Raw genomic sequence first — 18,466 nt, 5'->3', positions numbered from 1 at the left:
GGCCTGCCTCCCATTTTTTTGAACCATTGCCACTTAAAAGCAGACTAGAAAAAAACCCTGAAAATCAAATTGAAATAAGCGTTGCAAAGGATCTGGGACTGGCTGAGAGCGAGGTTTTTGGTTAATAGTCTTGCTCAGTTTCTTGTTTTAAACAACACAGTCTTATGCATTATTGCATTTGTATTTCTTAAGAGTCCAGCTATGCTGACTGGGGCAGCTTGTCTTCTCTTCAATTATTTTAATTCAGTCTCCGAGCCCGGTGGGAGTCTGACGCTTTCCTATCGCCCTTGGCCCCATCTAACTTTGCAGGTGAAATGCCAACTCAAATTTATTATCGCCCTCAATTCTTTCCCAGCTTGGCGTGCTTTTCATTCATGGACTGGAGATGTTTAGGGTATATAGGCAAATATCTCGAAGGCTGAGGATCACAGTCAAATGCCAGGACTAATGCCTATTGAATAATTGAGGTGGGAGGGGGGACAGGACAATGGAAGAAAATCAGTAGCTGGAAAGTGCCTTCATAGGAGGGTTTAAGCCTTCATTTCCCCCCTTTTTGGTTGCTCACTCCCCAACCTGAGAACTCCCTTCTCTCACCTTGCTGATTTCCCTGTTCTTTCGGTTTAGACTGGATACTAAGTACCTGCCACAATGCCAGTTGTTTTAAACAAACCAATTTCTCTATTTTTGGCTCTGAGAATTAACAAATATTTCTCAGAAGAAGAAAAAAATCCAGAATCTAGATGTATGATTAAATGAGCCTAATGTATGCTAAATTATTAATCTGCTGTCTTGTGGAAACACTGCACACTGGGCATCATTGTTAGACTTTTCATCTAAATGTCCATTTTATTTGAAATCCAATGAAGGAAAATTAAGCAATAATGAGTATTTATATTTAAGCTCTGGTCGATGATCTCCTTTAAACATCATTAAAAAACAAAACAAAACTGTATTTGGAGTCAGAATTCCTAGTTTAAGGCCCAGAGTTGCCTCTAACTGTGTAACAGATCAGTCACTTAACCTTTCTAAGCGTCTGCATTGTTTTGTCTCTAAAATAAGGATGATGTTACCTGTTTCTCTAAAATCAGTTCTTCTATTCCCTCACTGGTAGAACTGTTCTGAGTAATAAATATACCCAATCCCTTTTCACCTTATAATTTTCCAAGGCTGGGCTTTTTTCTATTCAGTAAGCTTCGAGACCCTCAAGTATTTCCCGGACACAGCTAAATCGCCCCACTCCGTGGAAGAGCATACTTGAAGATTTAAGCAGACTCTTTGGCACTGCATATTAAAATTTTTTATATAAGATATGTATTGCTATTTTTTTTAAATTTGGGGTTTTCTTTTGCATGGCTTTTATTATATTTTTTTCCTTATTTGAACAAGATAAAATAAAAAGTGAAATTCACACATTCCTAGCCTCCAAACCTTCCTCCCAGAGATGACCACTATTAACAGTGTGCTCTGTATTTTAAGAATTTATTGATGCTTATTGTATGAGTTTGGGTAGGCTAATTACTGTAAGAAATAGACAAAAATAAAAATGTGTAAACCCTAAGGTAACAAGTTTATTTCTTCTTTATGAGGCAGTACTGGGTAGATGAGCAGGTGGGCAGGGTAGCTGTCCTCCATGCAGTCACTCGGGGACCCAGGCTCCTGATCCAGAGGCACTGGGATCTTCAGCGCTTGTTCAAACTCACCCTGCAGGACATCTCTATTCCAACTCACTGTGCTGCAATTGCATATAGGTTTTCTTTCTCTCGGTGTCCCCAGCTTCCTGGCAGCATATCTGGCCTCCTGCACACTTGAGCCATAATTGCTTTACTCAAAATTGTGTGATTCAAATTCACCCTCCCAGGCATTCTTGGAACGCATTCCAGTTTGGACTCCTATTTTCTCCTTATTATCAGAGGTTTCTGGTACTTACCTCTACACCTCCATTGCTTTTTTTGCAACAGCTATACCAGCTGCATTCACTTCTGACATCAGTCTCCATTTAGCTAAACTACTGGCAGTCCATGCCCCACTCCCCTTCTTTGTTTCAGCAGAGATTTTATTTTTCTAGATTTATCGAGATATAATTGACATATAACATTGTGTAAGTTTAAGGATGCAATGTGTTGATTTAGTATACTCATATACTGCAAAATGATTCCCACCATTGCATGAGCTAACACCTCTGTCCTGTTACATAATTACCATTTCTTTTTTGTGGTAAGAACATTTAAGATCTCTTGTAGCAACTTTCAGTGATATAGTACAGTATTATTAGCTATAATCACCATGCTGTACATTAGATTCTCAGAATTTGCTAATCTTATAACTGGAAGCTTGTACACTTTAACCAATATCTCCCCAGTCCCCTGACCACACTCCCACCCCAGTCCTTGGTAAACACCACTCTACTCTCTGTTTCTCTGAGTTTGACACTTTTAGATTCCACGTATAAATGATTTCATACAGTATTTATCTTTCTCTCAGCAGAGATATTTTAAAAGTCATTTGCGAACAAGTGTTAGCCACTTACCTCAGAAGGTGGCTTCTTTTGCCTGGTGTTTTCTTGTGGTATCTCTTGTCCATCTTTCCCCTTTATTTCACTCATACAATTTCCCTGAAAAATCCATCTCCTCTTTTGTGTCTCCCTCTCTGCCTGTAGCCTCTCTCACCTCTTTCTTCTCTTACAGCCGCCATGTTGGTTGCCAGCCTCATTTAATCAGCTTGTAACCAACAGCGGTGGTTCATTTCCCTTTCATTCTCTATCCCTAAAGTTGATTCAGCCAGGCTACACTCTTTTATTGTGACATTCTCTTGGGCTGCTCACTCAAGTTCACTTGTTCAACAATAGTCACTCATGGAGCAATTTTCCAGAATGCAAACCACACTCAGTTGTCAAACTCTTCTAACTAGTTTACGTTTGATTGACAGACGTTTGAACCGTCCTCTCCAAATGGAAAGCTCTGGCAAGGAGCTTACTGCTCACTACACAGAGCATCTCAACAGAGTCTGATAGTCTTAGAGGGGCAAGGTGGGATTGCTATGAGAGTGTGCAGTGGGGTAGCCAATGGTCCTAGTTTACCCAGGATAGAGGGAGTTTCAGGGATGCAGGGCTTTTAGTTTCAAGCCAGAGGAAAATTTAAACCATCTAGTTTAAAGTGGGTCTTTCTATGCAGGGTCTTGGTTGGATAAAGATCGTGATATGATAGTTTAGGATTAGTGGACACAACAAGGCAAAGATTTTGAAGTGAGGGTTTCTAAGAGTTTTGGGATATAAACTGTTGAAGCATTGATGGGTCTTTCAAGAAGTTCCCAAAATTAATAATAAAGTTATTTTCCTGGGCAAAAGTTATGCTAATGAAGACAAGGGACCAGGAAGGTTATGCTAATAATAGACAGTAAGCTGAGGTGGGGGAAGTGGGAGATGGTTTCTGTTCTCAGAGTTAATGCCACTCTCTCTTTTCCAAGGTCTGTTTCATATCCACTGTCCTTTGTCAAATGCAAAACCTAGTGGGGGTTTTTTGTTCGTTTGGTTTATGTTTTTAAATTTTTGCAAACATTGCATTACCTCCAACCCCAAGTCTCCAATGTCTGCTCCAGCTTTCATTCCACTCAGGAGAATAACAATAATAAAACTATCACCTATAGAGCCTTCACCATAAGCTAAGACACATGTCAAACCCGTTATAGACATTATTTGACCCTCATAAGAGTCTTATGAAAGAGGCACTATTATTGTCCCTATTTTACAGATGAGGAAACTATGGCTCAAAGAGGTCAGGTAACTTGTCCAAGGTCATGTAGCCAGAAGTGGCAGAGCCAAGATTTGATCTCAGGTCCACCCAACTCTTCAGTAATAAAAGGGAGCAAATTACTGATATATGCTACACGTGGATGAACTTTACAAACACTCTGTTAAGTGAAAGAAGCCAGACTCACAAGACTACATATTTATGATTCCATTTATATGAACTGTCCACATAAGGCAAATTTAGAGGTAGAAAGGAGATCAGTGGTTCCTAGGCAAGAGGCAGGGCATGGGAATTAATTGCAAATGTGCATATGATTATTTTTTGTCATTGATAGAAATGTTCTAAAACTGGATTGTGATGATAATTGATTTTACAATTCTGTAAGTTTACTAAACATCATCTAATTGTATCTAATCACAACGCATGAAGTTAATGGAAATTCTCATTCAGTAAAACTGTTTAAAAAATCCCAGAGGCCAGATTCTAAGCCTTCTAGTTGTTACCAGCAACCCCTAGGTGCAGGTTCCTTTAGGAATCAAGCCTTAGGTGCCATTCAGAAGGGGATAGACTATAAGTCTTACTATGTTTTCCTACCCTCTTCACATAAGCCTTTAAACTCTTTTAACCAATCTACACATGTTGAATACATTTAATTCTACCAATGAGAGCCTATTTCTGAACAGGCACTAATTTCATTAATGCTAACTGTACATTTGATTAGCATGTATATAAACCTAAGTAGATAAGTTATAGACATATATGATATTATCACATGTGCTCAAGAGTTTTCAATTACTGATATAGAAAAATAAACCCAAGTGAACTCTTAATACTCACTACCTCTACTGCCTCTGAAATAGCAATTGACAGAGGAGCCTCACTGACCTTATTTTCTTGCTGTAATCCATTATATAATCCTCTCAGACCCCCACTCCAGGGCCAGGTTACTTGCTGTTGTTAATAAAGATATCTTCCCTCAACAAACCATTGGAGAGATTTTTCTTTTCTATTCAAATCTAAAAGGAAAAAAGGCTCTGAGACTGTAGATGAGAAAGGTCACCCCAAAATTTAAATGGATTGAAACTAAGCCAGTGATGAGAGCTGAACAGTCATTGTGTCCCTGAAAGGAGCCAAAAAGTAGCTTGTGGGCTTCCCTGGTGGTGCAGTGGTTGGGAATCCACCTGCCGATGCAGGGCACACGGGTTCGTGCCCCGGTCCGGGAAGATCCCACATGCCATGGAGCGGCTGGGCCCATGGGCCATGGCTGCTGAGCCTGTGCGTCCGGAGCCTGTGCTCCTCAATGGGAGAGGTCACAACAGTGAGAGGCCCGCGTACAGCAAAAAAAAAAAAGTAGCTTGTTGTGGATGGGACTGGCTCCTGGGAGAAGAAGTCCCTGGGGCACCATGTAAATGTGTATTCCTCTCAGGAATATTTGCTAAACCTGATTTATGTTGTTTTATCTTTCATAAGAACAGAAAGGGATATATTACAGTGAATATGTTTCCTGTACTTTTACAGAGAGATTCGGAATACCAGAAGCTTAACTTACATAGACCGCAGCGCCCTGAAAGAGCTCCCCCTTCTAAAGTTCCTGTAAGTATTAACTGCTGTCCCTTCCTACCTTTTTTTTTTTTTAAGAGAATTATAATGTAGGAATATCCCTAGGATGATGTGGGCCATTTTAGTGGTGTGTGGCCTGGAGCAAATCACATCCTGTGACTTACTCCCCACCTTTTCCCATGAGGCAAGATAACAGGTGAAATGATCCACATTTTAAAAACCTATTCAAAAGTCAACACATAATGCTGGGACGAGAGACCTGCCCCAAGAGACATGAGGGAGAAAATGCCATCATGTATATATGGTCTTTAAATGAATATAACAAAACAAAACAAAAACCTCTGAAAGCCCACTGGTCAATTTTGTTAGGAAATGGGTATCACAATATTAGAGTGACTGTTACACAAAAACAAACAGAAAACAAAAAGGGTAAAACCTCATCTCTTAGAGCTAGGGGGACAAAAATGGAAGGGACAGCACTTACTGCTTTGCTTTGGTGACACCTTGTGAGCTAACTGTAACCTCAATGAGAGCAGGGACCACAACATTTTTGTTCTTTGTTGTATCTTTACTGCTTAGCGCCTACTGCCTAGGTACTCAAGGAAGTGTGTTCAGTGGATGTGTGTGTATGGCCTCAGGTCTTCTGGGTACCTTCCTTTCTTCCCTTCTTTCTTGCTCACATGCGTTGTAAAAAATTAGAACACAAAACGTTATGAAGAAAAAAAGCCAACTTTAATCCCAATACTCAGAAATAATCACTATTAACATATTAGTTCATTTCCATCTAGGGATTTTAAATAAAAGTATATATCCAAATGTATTTTATGAAATTAGTCTTTAAGGATGAATAGAGTTTATCCAGGAAAAGGAGGGGGAGGGGTAGAAGAGAAATACAAGTGGATGGGATAGCATGATAAAGATACAAAGGTGTGGAACCACATGACTTGTTTGGGGAATGAAAAATAGTTCAGTATTGAAGAGGTAGGGGTGGGAGATGCCAAGAGAACAGAAGAAGATATGGATCAGAAATGTGGCTGAAAGGGTATCTGGGGAGTAATAAAAACTTACAGCACAAGGCAATTGCTCCTGTGTGGACTTTGAGTTCCAATCCATCAGTAACTCTTTGATATGATGGTCCCCTGCTATGTGCAGGGCTCAGTGGGGAACATGTAGGATAAAAAAACATTGTCCTTGCCTTCAAGAAACTTACAATCTAGTTAAAGAAGATATTATATATGGGATTGAAAAGTTCCTCCCCAAGGAGAACAATGGTAAGTGACAAATAAGAGGTACATACATTATCTGGGGGTGCAGGTAATTAGAGGAGACATCCAGAAGGAGATGGACTTGTTCAGGGTTTTGAAGAATAGACAGGTCTTGGTCCAAGTTCCTAATATGGCATTTCCAGCCCTTTTTGATATGGTCCCCACTTAACTCTGGGTCTCCCCACCCCACTCTTCCACATGAACAGCTGTTGCAATTGAACTAGTTTTTTTTACTGTTCTTCAAATATACCTCATGGAATCTTACATCTCTCCTTTGTTATTTAGAATGTCCCATTTGCTTTTTTGAGAACTCAGGCTCTGCTTCCTCTTCAAGTCATATGTCTTCCCCTCTAGAAGGAGTCAGGTCAGAATTTGCCTTAGATGGTACAGCAATGGGACTAGAATTTTCTCTACTGGAAGACTTTCTTTAAAGATTTACTGGTAGTTACAAGTTCTCACCATGTCATACTGAAGATCTCAAAAAAATCACTAAATCCACTACCTATGTTCTAGTAGCTGCAAGAAATGTTAAACCAACTAAGTCTGAGAGGCATCCAGAGTTTGAGAGTTTTTGGATTCATGCTGTCAATGCACATTTTAATCTTGACATGTTGCCCTGATGACACAGCTTTGGAGAGTGAAGATATTGTCTTTGACTGATTTCCTCCCTTATCTGGACATAGTTTTATGGTAGTGCTGCCATGGTATTCTCAAGTGACTGCCATGGGAATACCATTCTTGGTAAAATAATGAACACAATATAATGTAGAGTTTGAAAGAAGAAGCCTGGCTTGGAGTTGGGTAATTATATTATCTTCCTGTCCCATCCTCTCCTTATTCTACCCTCCCTTCCCCCCAACACACACATAATGTCCTCCAGTTAAAACAAGGAAATCACACACACACACACACACACACACACACACACACACGAAAAGAAATCTGAATTCCTATTTCTAGGAATCCCACTTGGTTCAAACAATCCCCAGATTCTTCTAAACAGAAAAGATGTATTGACACTGGTGGACTGGGTTAGATTCTTGTACCTTCAGGGACCATCATTTCATCCAAGGATTAGAACTTGCCATGGTCTCTCAGATAATTAATGAAGGACTTAGGATTTGATCCTAGTCTGACTTCAGAGCACATACTTTTAGCTATTACATTATTCTACTTCTTATGTGTTGATTTTCTTACCTTATTTCTGTTCTTTTGTTCTTCTTTTTCATGTACTTTAGTGGCATTTTCAACACTGGACTTAGAGTATTCCCAGATCTGACCAAAGTTTATTCCACTGATGTATTCTTCATACTGTAAGTGTGCACATATGCAATATTTGGCAATATTTTACTTGCCACTGACAAGAACTAGGCTGCAGCCAGAGGGGTTGGTTGAAACCAAGTGAAGCAGTTGTTTCAAGGAGGAAGCAGTGATCAGCTGTGACAAATGCACTGATGGATGAAGTAAGGCAAGGACTGAGAAATGGCCATTGGGTTTAGTAACACGGGGCATCAGTGATTCTGAAGAGAACGTTTCCAGTGGGGTTCTGGGGGTGGAGAAGTCTGGTTGGAGTGGGCTCAAGAAAGAACCAGAAGGGGGAATTAGAGAGAGTGACCATAACAAACTCTTTAGGGAAGTTTTACTACAAAAAAGAAGCAGAAAATGCCTCAGTAGTTGGAGCATATTGAATACGGAGAAAAGTGTTTTTTGTTTTTTTGTTTTTAATGGGAGAAACTATGGCATATTTTTGCTGCTGGGATTGTTTGAATAGAAGGAATTTGATGATAATGATGATACTCTATTTTTCACATAGTTTTTCATAGCTTTTCACTCTCCCATGTGTTATCATATTTGCTCCTCTCGACCACCTTACGAGACATAAAAAGAAGTAACAATTTTTCCACTAAACAAACGAGGAAACGGAGGAATAGAAAACCTAAGGGATTTTGTCTGAGGAGAGTCCCAAGGAGCAGTTGTGAGTGGTGCTCAAACTACTTCCTGTGACTTCTGATTGGGGCCATGGTGCTCTTTTCCAAAACCTGTGACACAGTTAAGTATCTTACTAGTTGTTTAGAAGTGAAAGGACGTATGCAGAGAGAATTACAGACTGAGTTTGAACTACAGAGTCAGCAAAATGTAGAATGATAGGATCCAAACTCTTGGGATTTTGTTAGAAAAAATGCCCATGCTTCTTTGCTGCAGAAGAGCTCACTTCAAAATACAGGCCGTCTTCCAGCAACTAGACTGGCATAGAAATGTCCTCTAGGAGTATATGTCTTGCAAGTGGAGGGCACTTCAGTAATACTCATGAAATGAAATCAATTGATCCCATTCCAGCAACCCTTTTTAGGGGTTCCACACGCTGAGAAAACGAGTTGCTCTGGACAAAGTATTAGTCAGAGATTCATGAGAAATCTCTGAGACCCACCTGCTCCCCTTGCACATGAGGATTGTCAGGAACCTCAGCCCACACCCAAAGCTCACTTGCTCACTGCACATGTGGGGCTCTGAGTATATGTCCACCTAGGACAGCTCTCACCACTGCACCGGACCTCTGAGCCACCAACAGCTAAGAAGTGTCAATGACATCTAAAAAGAAATAAGATAAAACCGAATTGTGTCAGGTTATTTATTTAAGGGCATATGTGCAGCAAGAGCCCAGCTCCAGAAGGAAAGCATTTTTTTTTTAATTTATTTTTGGCTGCATTGGGTCTTTGTTGCTGCACACGGGCTCTCTAGTTGTGGCGAGCGGGGGCTACTCTTCATTGCGGTGCGCGGGCTTCTCAGTGCGGTGGCTTCTCTTGTTGCGGAGCATGGGCTCTAGGCATGTGGGCTTCAGTAGTTGTGGCTCGCGGGCTCTAGAGCGCAGGCTCAGCAGTTGTGGCACATGGGCTTAGTTGCTCCGCGGCATATGGGATCTTCCCAGACCAGGGCTTGAACCCGTGTCCCCTGCAACGGCAGGCAGATTCTTAACCACTGAGACACCAGGGAAGCCCAGAAAGCACTTTTTTCACCAGGTGTTTTTGTTCCTCCCCTGCAGTGAAATTACAGACAACCCCTACATGACTTCGATCCCTGCGAATGCTTTTCAGGGCCTGTGCAATGAAACCTTGACACTGTGAGTACTGCCAGTTCCACTCCTGCCAACAATGAAATATTTATTTGGGCCGCTGTACTATTTCCACAGGCCATCCAAGAACCGCACTACCATATAGTATGTGCTCTATGGTCTACCGAGGGTTTCACATAGTTAAATAAGAGTAGTGACTCATGGTGTGGTGCTCTACAGGTGACGAAGTGGTTTAGGTAACAAGACGAGAGAGTATTCCCTTACAGAGGTGGTCAGCACACTTTATCTGTAAAGCACCATTCAGATTTTACAGACCACATGGCCTTTGTGGCAACTGTTCAACTCTGCTATTTCAGGGCAAAAGCAGCCATCCACAATATAGAAACTAATGAGCATAGCTATGTTCCAACAAAATTTTATTTACAAAAACAGCCAGTGGGCCAGATTTGGCCTGCAGGCCTTATAATAGCCTGGGTTCTAGTATCCCCATTGAACAGAGGAGGAACCTGGGGTTAAAGCAAATTTAAGTGACTTTCCCAAGGTCACTGAGCTAGAAAATGGTGATGCTAAGGGCTTTTCATACTCTGCACTCATACTTCAACTGTGGCGTCACAAACTATGATTAAGTTCCTATGAAGGGATATTGAATAGAAAACATAGTTCTGCTGTACTTCATCACTTTTCCAGAGTTTGAATGGGCTCTGCTCTTTAGTTGTTCAAAAGAAATGCTAGATCAGGGAAATTCACAAAATGTTCTAGTGAAGGAGATCTAATAGAGGTACAAAAGATAAGTTAATTCTCCAAGCCGGTAAAAATTCCCCTCTCTCATCAAATTAGCTACAAAGTAGAGTTGGGACTACATCCAAAGGATCCCGTCTCTCTAGTTTCAGTACCACTGCCCAGGTTCAGGCCTAGTGGGGGTTTTGCCCAGATTGTCACCCAGCTCCCTTTCTCCAGTCACACTACAGTCCAAGGGTTCTTCATCGTATGCAAACCTGATTGAACTATGCCCCAGCTAAATTGATCCAGGCCTCCACACGACCCTTTGAAGAGGCAGTTTCCAAGCGTTCCAAGTCAAGCAGTCTTGACCCTGTGAAGGTATCTCAACATCTGGGACTCTATCCACAGTGGAGCATTTCAATTCATCCTTCTCGAAAAATGGGGAGAGCTCTCTTGATAAGACAAGAGACTCCTCAGCCACCATTTCATTTGACAGCACAGCAAAGACTGGGGTTTAGCCTGCTCAGTCCCCAAACCTCAAGGCCATTCACCTCTTCTGTAAAGCCTTCCATTGTGCCCACTCATTGTATATAAACACCAGTCTCAATTTCTTTGCAGAATGTTACCTCCACATTTTGACATCTTTTTCTAGGGATCCGTATCCCAAGCAGCCCTCTCAAGTGAAAGCTGCTGTTTGTCTCACACCCAGCATGGGGCCCAGTAGGCATTTGATAAACCTCTGAATGAGGGAACCTTAACTTTCCTGAAACCTAGAGGTGGGGATGGCATAGCTTGTCCATTATCTTTTCAGATGATTATTTCTACATACCTGCAAAAGTCCTGGCTTCTTTAAAGCTCATGCTCAAAAAACTATAAACATGAAAGGGTATGTGTCCAACAGCAAACTTTGTACTCATATTCCTGGTAGGATAGAGTTTCAATCAAAGTTTGCAACCCTTTGTTCTTTCTTTCCTTACTATGTTTTTCTTTCTTCACTATTTTCCCTTTCTGAGACCTACTTGTCCAATAAGAGTTTTGTTTAATCTTTGAAATGTGATTCCAACAAAGAACATTTTTATTGTCCAGGCCTCTCAGCAAAGTTTGGGAAAATAGAAATGCCAAATGTACAATTCTCACAACTTCATTAATGAACTCTAGTTCAGAAAAAATTAACTTACCTATAGAGCTTTCTCAGCCTCTGTGCTTAGCCTCCCGGTGCATTGCAGTCCTCCCCCAGGACACCTTAGTAGCAGGAAATAAACTCATTGTGTAATTATTTTAAACAAAACAAAAAGCAAACAAGGATTGCCTCTTAGTTCTTCACAACTACATACGATAAATCCAAGTTTGCAAGGTATTCATTTTAACATGGTCGTCTCATGTGTCCACATCTTACTTGTTAAATGTATAGCTGTTTTATCCTGCCAGTAACCTTTTGATTAGGTATTAGTTTATCATATTTTTACAGACAAGGAGAACTGCGGATAATTGAGGTTGAGAAGTTCTCAGGGTCACCTACTATGAAGTGACAGAGCCAGGTCTAATTCCAAGTTTGGAGTCTCCTGTATGCTTCTTCCTGTGTTACCAGAGTTCACAGGAGGCACTGCAGTAGTTTTCAGAGTTCCCCTACAATCGCCACTCACTGTGCCTGATTGTGGACATGGCAGCCTTCTCTTATCCCATGCCAGTAGCCCCCAGGAACCCCCATGCACCCCTGTGTAGACCAGAGTTCCCATGGCTGGAGCTCCTTTTCCAGCAGAAAGGATGTGTCCTTTTGGTGGGTGGGAAGAATTGCTTTTGAGTTCAGAAATCCTGATTCCCGACAGCTGTGCATCAGTGCGGCTTTGGCAAATCACCTCCATATCTCAATAACCTGACTAGGAAATAGAGGCGATAATGCTTCAGTCCAGCCCTTGGAATCGCTGTATGAATTAATTAGTTGCAGAAACATAGTAACAAGTTAAAACATTAAAACTTCCCCAAAAGGCCATGGTCTATCTATTTTCTTAGATTTGTTTTTGAAGTTCAATTTGATTCAGTCCTCAACCATTTAATTAAGCATTTAATGTATGATACACCCTGAGGATTAAAAATATGACTATAAATGTGAAACAACATTTTAAAGAGAAAAATATAAAACCTATGCATTCAGATGAATAATGTCTTTTAAAGTGCTCATCTTGAGAAACTGCACTTATTCCTCCATTATTGACATTGGGTTAACTATTTCCTGAAACCCCAGTTTTTTGAGTATATGTAAAACATTTTTTAAAAAATCCTTAATGATTGCAAATCTTTGCTCATTAAAGTGAATCTGCTTCTGGGAAACAGCTTAAAGCTCTAGGAGCTAAGTCTGGAGAATGGGGATTCAAACTGGAAAATACTATTCCATGTCCCAAATAAGACATACTGTAAAGTTTTCTTGTAGGGCCTAAGAACCTTCATGCACATCTCTGGCGCTGAAGAAATGAAGAGCAACCCTCAGAGAAGAGCCAGCACTACCTCTTATAGGTCACTGATTTCTCCTCTCTCTGTTGATTATAGGAAACTATACAACAATGGCTTTACTTCAGTCCAAGGACATGCTTTCAATGGGACAAAGCTGGATGCTGTGTAAGTCAAGGGTTGCCATGGAAACCACTATCCTGCCCTACACTCCCTCCCCCAAGAAGGACCATTCAGTGGGTCAGAATTCTGCTAGAGATAGGTTCCACCAGAGCATTCCTCAACCCCAGAGTTAGCATGACCAAGACTTGGGGATAATGTTAAGGAGCTTGACAAGAGCCAGCTTTAGTGGACACACATTAACTCCAATTCTAAATCCCAAAGCTTTTATCCTTAATAAAATGGAGAACGATGGTGTCACCTTCTATTATCTTATAGGAGTGTGTGTGTGTGTGTGTGTGTGTGTGTGTGTGTGTGTGTGTGTAAATGTTCATCTATCATGTACACGAAGTAAAGGGGTGTCTTTAATTAAGTCCAAAGCTATTCAGAAGGTAAGGCTTTTCTTTTCATTTTATCTGACATATTTTCAGGAAAGGTGTCAGTTTATATTTGATTCAGTTAGAAATAGCTGAAAAGCCATATCCAGATTTTGGCTTCTCTGCAAATAAATAATGCCTAGAACAGGATATTGGCAAAAAGATAGTGATTAACATGGGTCTCTGTCTTTGTAGTACCTTTCTATCAGATCTCTGTGGTCCCCAGTGTCCATGCCAGAGCATACTTTGTGTCTAAGAGCTGCTAGACTGGTTCAGCCATACTGGTGTGTGAGTTAACCTAATAGCTAATAAATGACAAAGAGCTTTAGTAGAGTCTGCTTTCCACAGTATGGTGAACTAGATAATTTGTTTCTACTACGAAAGAACTAGATGATATATTTTGAAAAAACTTATTTTATGTCATATCCCCAAGAGAGGAAAATGAAACAACTAACAAACCAGTAGCTGAAACCAAAATGGTGGGTGCTTACAGACGGTGCAGTTCCCTTGGGGGCAGCTGCCAACATCAGTGGTGCCAGGAGACTAGACTCAGTGAGAAGTCAGTGAGAAGGTGGAGAAGTGATGTAAACCTGAGACTGCTGGATTAAGCCAGGGAACCTGGATGAGAGCTGGAGTGGGACCACACTAGTAGAACCTCTGGACTCCTGGCAGAAATAAATGCAAACCTCTGCAGAGGAAAGAACCCCAGTGCAGGCCCAGATTTTTAAAATCAATCAAATAGGTGCTTACAGTCAAAAATCACACATAGGAAAGGAAGAAACTACCATGCGTAAGAGTCAGCTGAAGCAACAAACGATAGATTCTTGTGTTTAATTTGTTTTATGACAGTTTATTGAGTATTTTTAAACAATTGTATTTTTTCCATTCCAGAAGTTCTATTTGCTTCTTTAAAAGTTTGCCTGCTCATTTTTGTAATTCCATCTTTTTTTTTCCCTTTAAACATTTCATACATAGTTGTTTTATATTCTGGAAACGATCATTGCACAATCTTAAGGCCTGTGGTTCTAGATCTGTTGTGCTCTACGGTGCTTCTCAAACTTTATTGAGCATATAAACGATCTGGGGGGTCTTGTTAAAATGCAGAATCTGATTAAGTAGATCTGGGGTGAGCCCCCCAAGATTCTGCATTTCTAACAAGCTCCCAGGTGATACTGAGGCTGCTGGTCCATTGAGCAACTTGAGCAGGGTAAGTGAAATTACCTGCACAACACAGGTTAATAAGTTCAAAGTCATTATACCTTGACGTGGCTTCCTAAGTTCTGTTTGAAGTGGGGTCTCACTCTTTACCAGGCTTTTGGGTTTCTTAGTAGTCTTTGTTAAGTGAAGATCAGAGTACCTATATCTAGATTGCCTAGGTGTAGGCTCATCTGGGTTGATATTAGTCATTTGTTTAAATACATAATTATAGGGGAAGTCTGAAAAGACTCAACAGAGTAACATGAATACTTATACATCAAATTTATTTACAGTATTGGAGAGACCCTACTTCCATCTTAACTTTATTGTTCAAATCTCACACAATCCTACATTTAATTTTCTTTTCTTTTTTTAGTGTGCAGGATGTTTATTGAGGAGAGCTCCTGGAATCTACCGATATGGAAGGGAGGGTATGAAAGCAAAGCAAGATGGGGTAGCAGGAAAAGTTGGCTGACCTGACAGAGAACTCTGGAGCTAAATATGGCCTAGAGTTTTCCTGTTTCACTAAAATGGCCCGACAGCTATACTCCCATCTTCTTTGGTCGTTAGATTTAAGCTACCCTAACATAGGTTTCCGTAGGTGAGAACATTTTCTGCAGCTGAGGCAATCCCAGGGACTGATAGCTAAAGCTTTTCTCCTGACAGTAGGCCCAGCAGCTGGATAGACAATTCCTTCCTAGATGGAGGACCCAGGCGTATGAACTCCATGCCCATCACTGTCATAACTTGAACCTCTTGGATTCAACTTATTTATTTATTTATTAACCTTTTCATTGGAGTATAATTGCTTTAAATGGTGTGTTACTTTCTGCCTTATAACAAAGGGAATCAGTCATACATACACATATATCCCCATATCTCCTCCCTCTTGCGTCTCCCTCCCTCCCACCCTCCCTATTGACCTTGTAAAGTTAAACAAAGTATACAGGTGGACTTCTTGCATCTTTTGATAGAATAATCTGAATTACTAATATCCAGCAGGGGGATACAGTATGCAGAGCTTCTCAGGGAGTTCTTGGTTCCAGGAGCACCTCTCTGGACTGGTGTTCCACAGAACATATTTTGGGGAAAGCTACTTAAGAATCTTTTGATATACTGCCTTGTTCGGAGGCAGGTAAATTTAACAAGGTTTATTCAAGAGGCAGGCTATGGAGAATCTTAAGGGCCAGTAAATTTTCAGATCATCCTGTGGTCTTCTGAAGTTAAACCTATGAAAAGATTATGTAGGAAAACGGTCTCTACCTTCCTACCAACTTTCTCCTTAGACCATATCATGGGCTCTGTGAGAGGCTTGGTTGATGGGAGAGAGTTATTCTGATGAAAACAATGGATTTTAATTCACTGATTCTCTGGATTACATACAGTCTGCTCTAGTCACTACAACTATCCCTTGAAACACAGGAAAGAAATCAACGCACCATTTTCACATACTTTCTTGACATTTTTATGTAAAATTTGGAAGGGTTTAACAAATGTGGGCAATATTTCTTAACTGAGAATCATTTGTTTCTTGATTTTTAGAAGTCTAGATCTGAGATCAGCAAACTTTTTCTGGAAAGGGCCGGATAACAAATATTTTGGGCTTTGTGGGACATAAGATCTCAGTCACAGCTTCTTAACTCTACCATTGTAGTGTGAAAGCAGCCACAAACAATTCATAAACAAATGAGCATGGCTGTATTTCAATAAAATTTTATTTACAAAAATTGGTGACAGGCAGAATGTGACCACATGGTCATAGTTTGTGGACATCTGGTCTAGATGTAGGTATTCAGTGAGGATGACCATTGTGTGATGAAATATGTAGTTTATTTCTCCCAATTCCTGGGAAAGGTTAAATGGCAAACATGGGATAAAGATAAGAAGTATCTGGACAAAAATATTTTAGGGTTTGAAAGTTAAGATCCAATCATAAAATAAAATAAAGATCTTTTTATCCAATCAGTATTTTAAATCTGAACTTAAATCTCTGCTCCTGTTATAAAACAACATTCCATCTGTTCATTCTACCCTAAGTTTGTGATTCCTGGTTGATGGAAACTAAATTTTTCTTAGCTTTATGCACTCCATTAAAAGGTATCCAATAAATCCAAGGTAAAATCAGGATGATAATCATGATAAAGATGCCTGGAACTAGAGGAAGATAAATAAGGGTTGAGCTGTAGATGGAGAAAACAGAGGTTAGGTTTCCATAGTGATAACAAAATAGTATTCACTTTGTGATTTTAACATGGAGCTGTTGCCTCTATCCTCAATACTAACTGTGATTTAAAACTAATGTAAACACATCAGTATTCTATAATTACCCTAATAGTGTTCAAATACTGTACATGGCATGTTAGCAATTTGTTGAATCCTCCAGAAGTATGTTCAAATATTTTAACTTCTAATTTAAACAATTTCTCATCCAAAAGCGTGATTACTCCCCATCATCTGCCTCATGTCAATTCACTGAAATTAGCAGATTTGACCTCACTTAGACCTATTTTATTAGTGTAACTGAAGAACACGGTTGCAGCCAAGTTGGACAAATTCCACATTGAGAACAAGCACTGATGCCTCAGCAGCAGTTGGGTAATTAAAAGTTCATGAAAATTATGGCAGATGCTCGAAAGTACACGGTCCTGTGATTTCATATGGAACCAAGCACACTGTCATCACTCAGATGTGGAATTAATAATAATACAAGCATCCCTTGCTCAACAGAAGTTGAACTGCTCTCAGTCACAAGTTAAGTCACACATTCATTCTTTGGAACCTCTTTTCCACCCTCTCCACACAATCTGGCATGGAGATATATCGCTTATCTCAGAAAATTTAATTCTCTGTATTGTATTTTGTATTGTCAAATTCTAGCAACAAGCTACCATCTGACAGTAAACATTTGGGAAGAAAAAAATTACCATTTTGATGTGCTAAGAGCATACTGAAACACTAATCGTTATGAACAGAGAAGTCAACACAATTCATGTACTAATTAGCATCACACATTAGCTTATTACAAGCAAAACACTGCAGCTTGGAGCACTGGGAAAAGATGACGACAGAGAAGATTATAGGATTAAGCAGGCTATTCTTTCTAATGGAGTAAGTATTTGAACAGCTTGTAGGATATGCTCCAAGGCTGGCTTTTACCTCTGCCTGTTGAAGCCTTGAGCATTTTCTCACCTTTTACTATTTACAGGCAGGTATCCTGATTTCAGCTACTAAAAGGATTTTTATGGAACAGTGAGGGCTGGGCAGCGATTCTCTTTAATTTTCCAAATAACTGATGGTATGAGAGCGAAATACAGTTCCCACAGAAGTATTCCCATGAGAGTCTCACAGTATAAACAGGTGCCCGCCCATTTACCCTAAGGGGATTGTGGAAATGCAGGCTCAAATTCTATCTCGGAGCTGAAACGTATCCTAAAACTCCCGAGAGAGCAAGGCTCAGCAGCAACCACAACTCTCCTTACCACAGTGTCATACTCCTCCCTCTGACACGTCCTCACTTAAACATAATACAGAGGGTGCCTTGAGCTAGGAGTTACCCAGCAACTGGACTTTCATTTAGTCATCCAGCATGTTTTCACTGAATGGCTGTTGTGTGCCAAGTGTGAGTCCAATGGGGAAGGATGTGAGCTATGTCTATCATACTGAGTTCATCAACTGAATAGTCTTCCCCAGCTCGTTCCTGACCATCTTCATTTTTCTGACCACACTGTTCTTCCTTAACTGTGAGATACACGGCACTTAAATCAGGGCAGGACTTCTTAACTGCCCTCTCCCTACACCCCCCCACCCACCACATGAAAAATCTGACATATCTTTTCTCGGAAGAACTTCATTTCTTCCAAGAGGTTCTCAAAGAGGCATACATACTCCGAAGAGTGAAAAGTCATTGAATACTTACATGTAGCAGTG

General features: G+C 40.4%; 1 protein-coding gene across 2 annotated transcripts in view; it reads left to right on the top strand.

Annotated features, from left to right (window-relative positions):
• Positions 1–18,466, top strand: part of TSHR (thyroid stimulating hormone receptor) — a gene marked incomplete at both ends in the record, with an annotated part of 164,221 nt that overhangs the window by 109,718 nt on the left and 36,037 nt on the right. For both annotated transcript variants that reach the window (XM_082855132.1, XM_082855133.1), the window contains 4 exons: positions 5,265–5,339; positions 7,810–7,884; positions 9,612–9,689; positions 12,906–12,974. In XM_082855132.1, the coding sequence (XP_082711258.1) occupies positions 5,265–5,339; positions 7,810–7,884; positions 9,612–9,689; positions 12,906–12,974 (297 nt within the window). The remainder of the gene's footprint in view (positions 1–5,264; positions 5,340–7,809; positions 7,885–9,611; positions 9,690–12,905; positions 12,975–18,466) is intronic.

The sequence above is a fragment of the Leucopleurus acutus genome (assembly GCF_964270905.1).
Source record: "Leucopleurus acutus genome assembly, chromosome: 1".
NCBI classification, from domain to species: Eukaryota; Metazoa; Chordata; class Mammalia; order Artiodactyla; family Delphinidae; genus Leucopleurus; species Leucopleurus acutus.
This window is presented reverse-complemented; position numbering and strand designations above follow the sequence as displayed.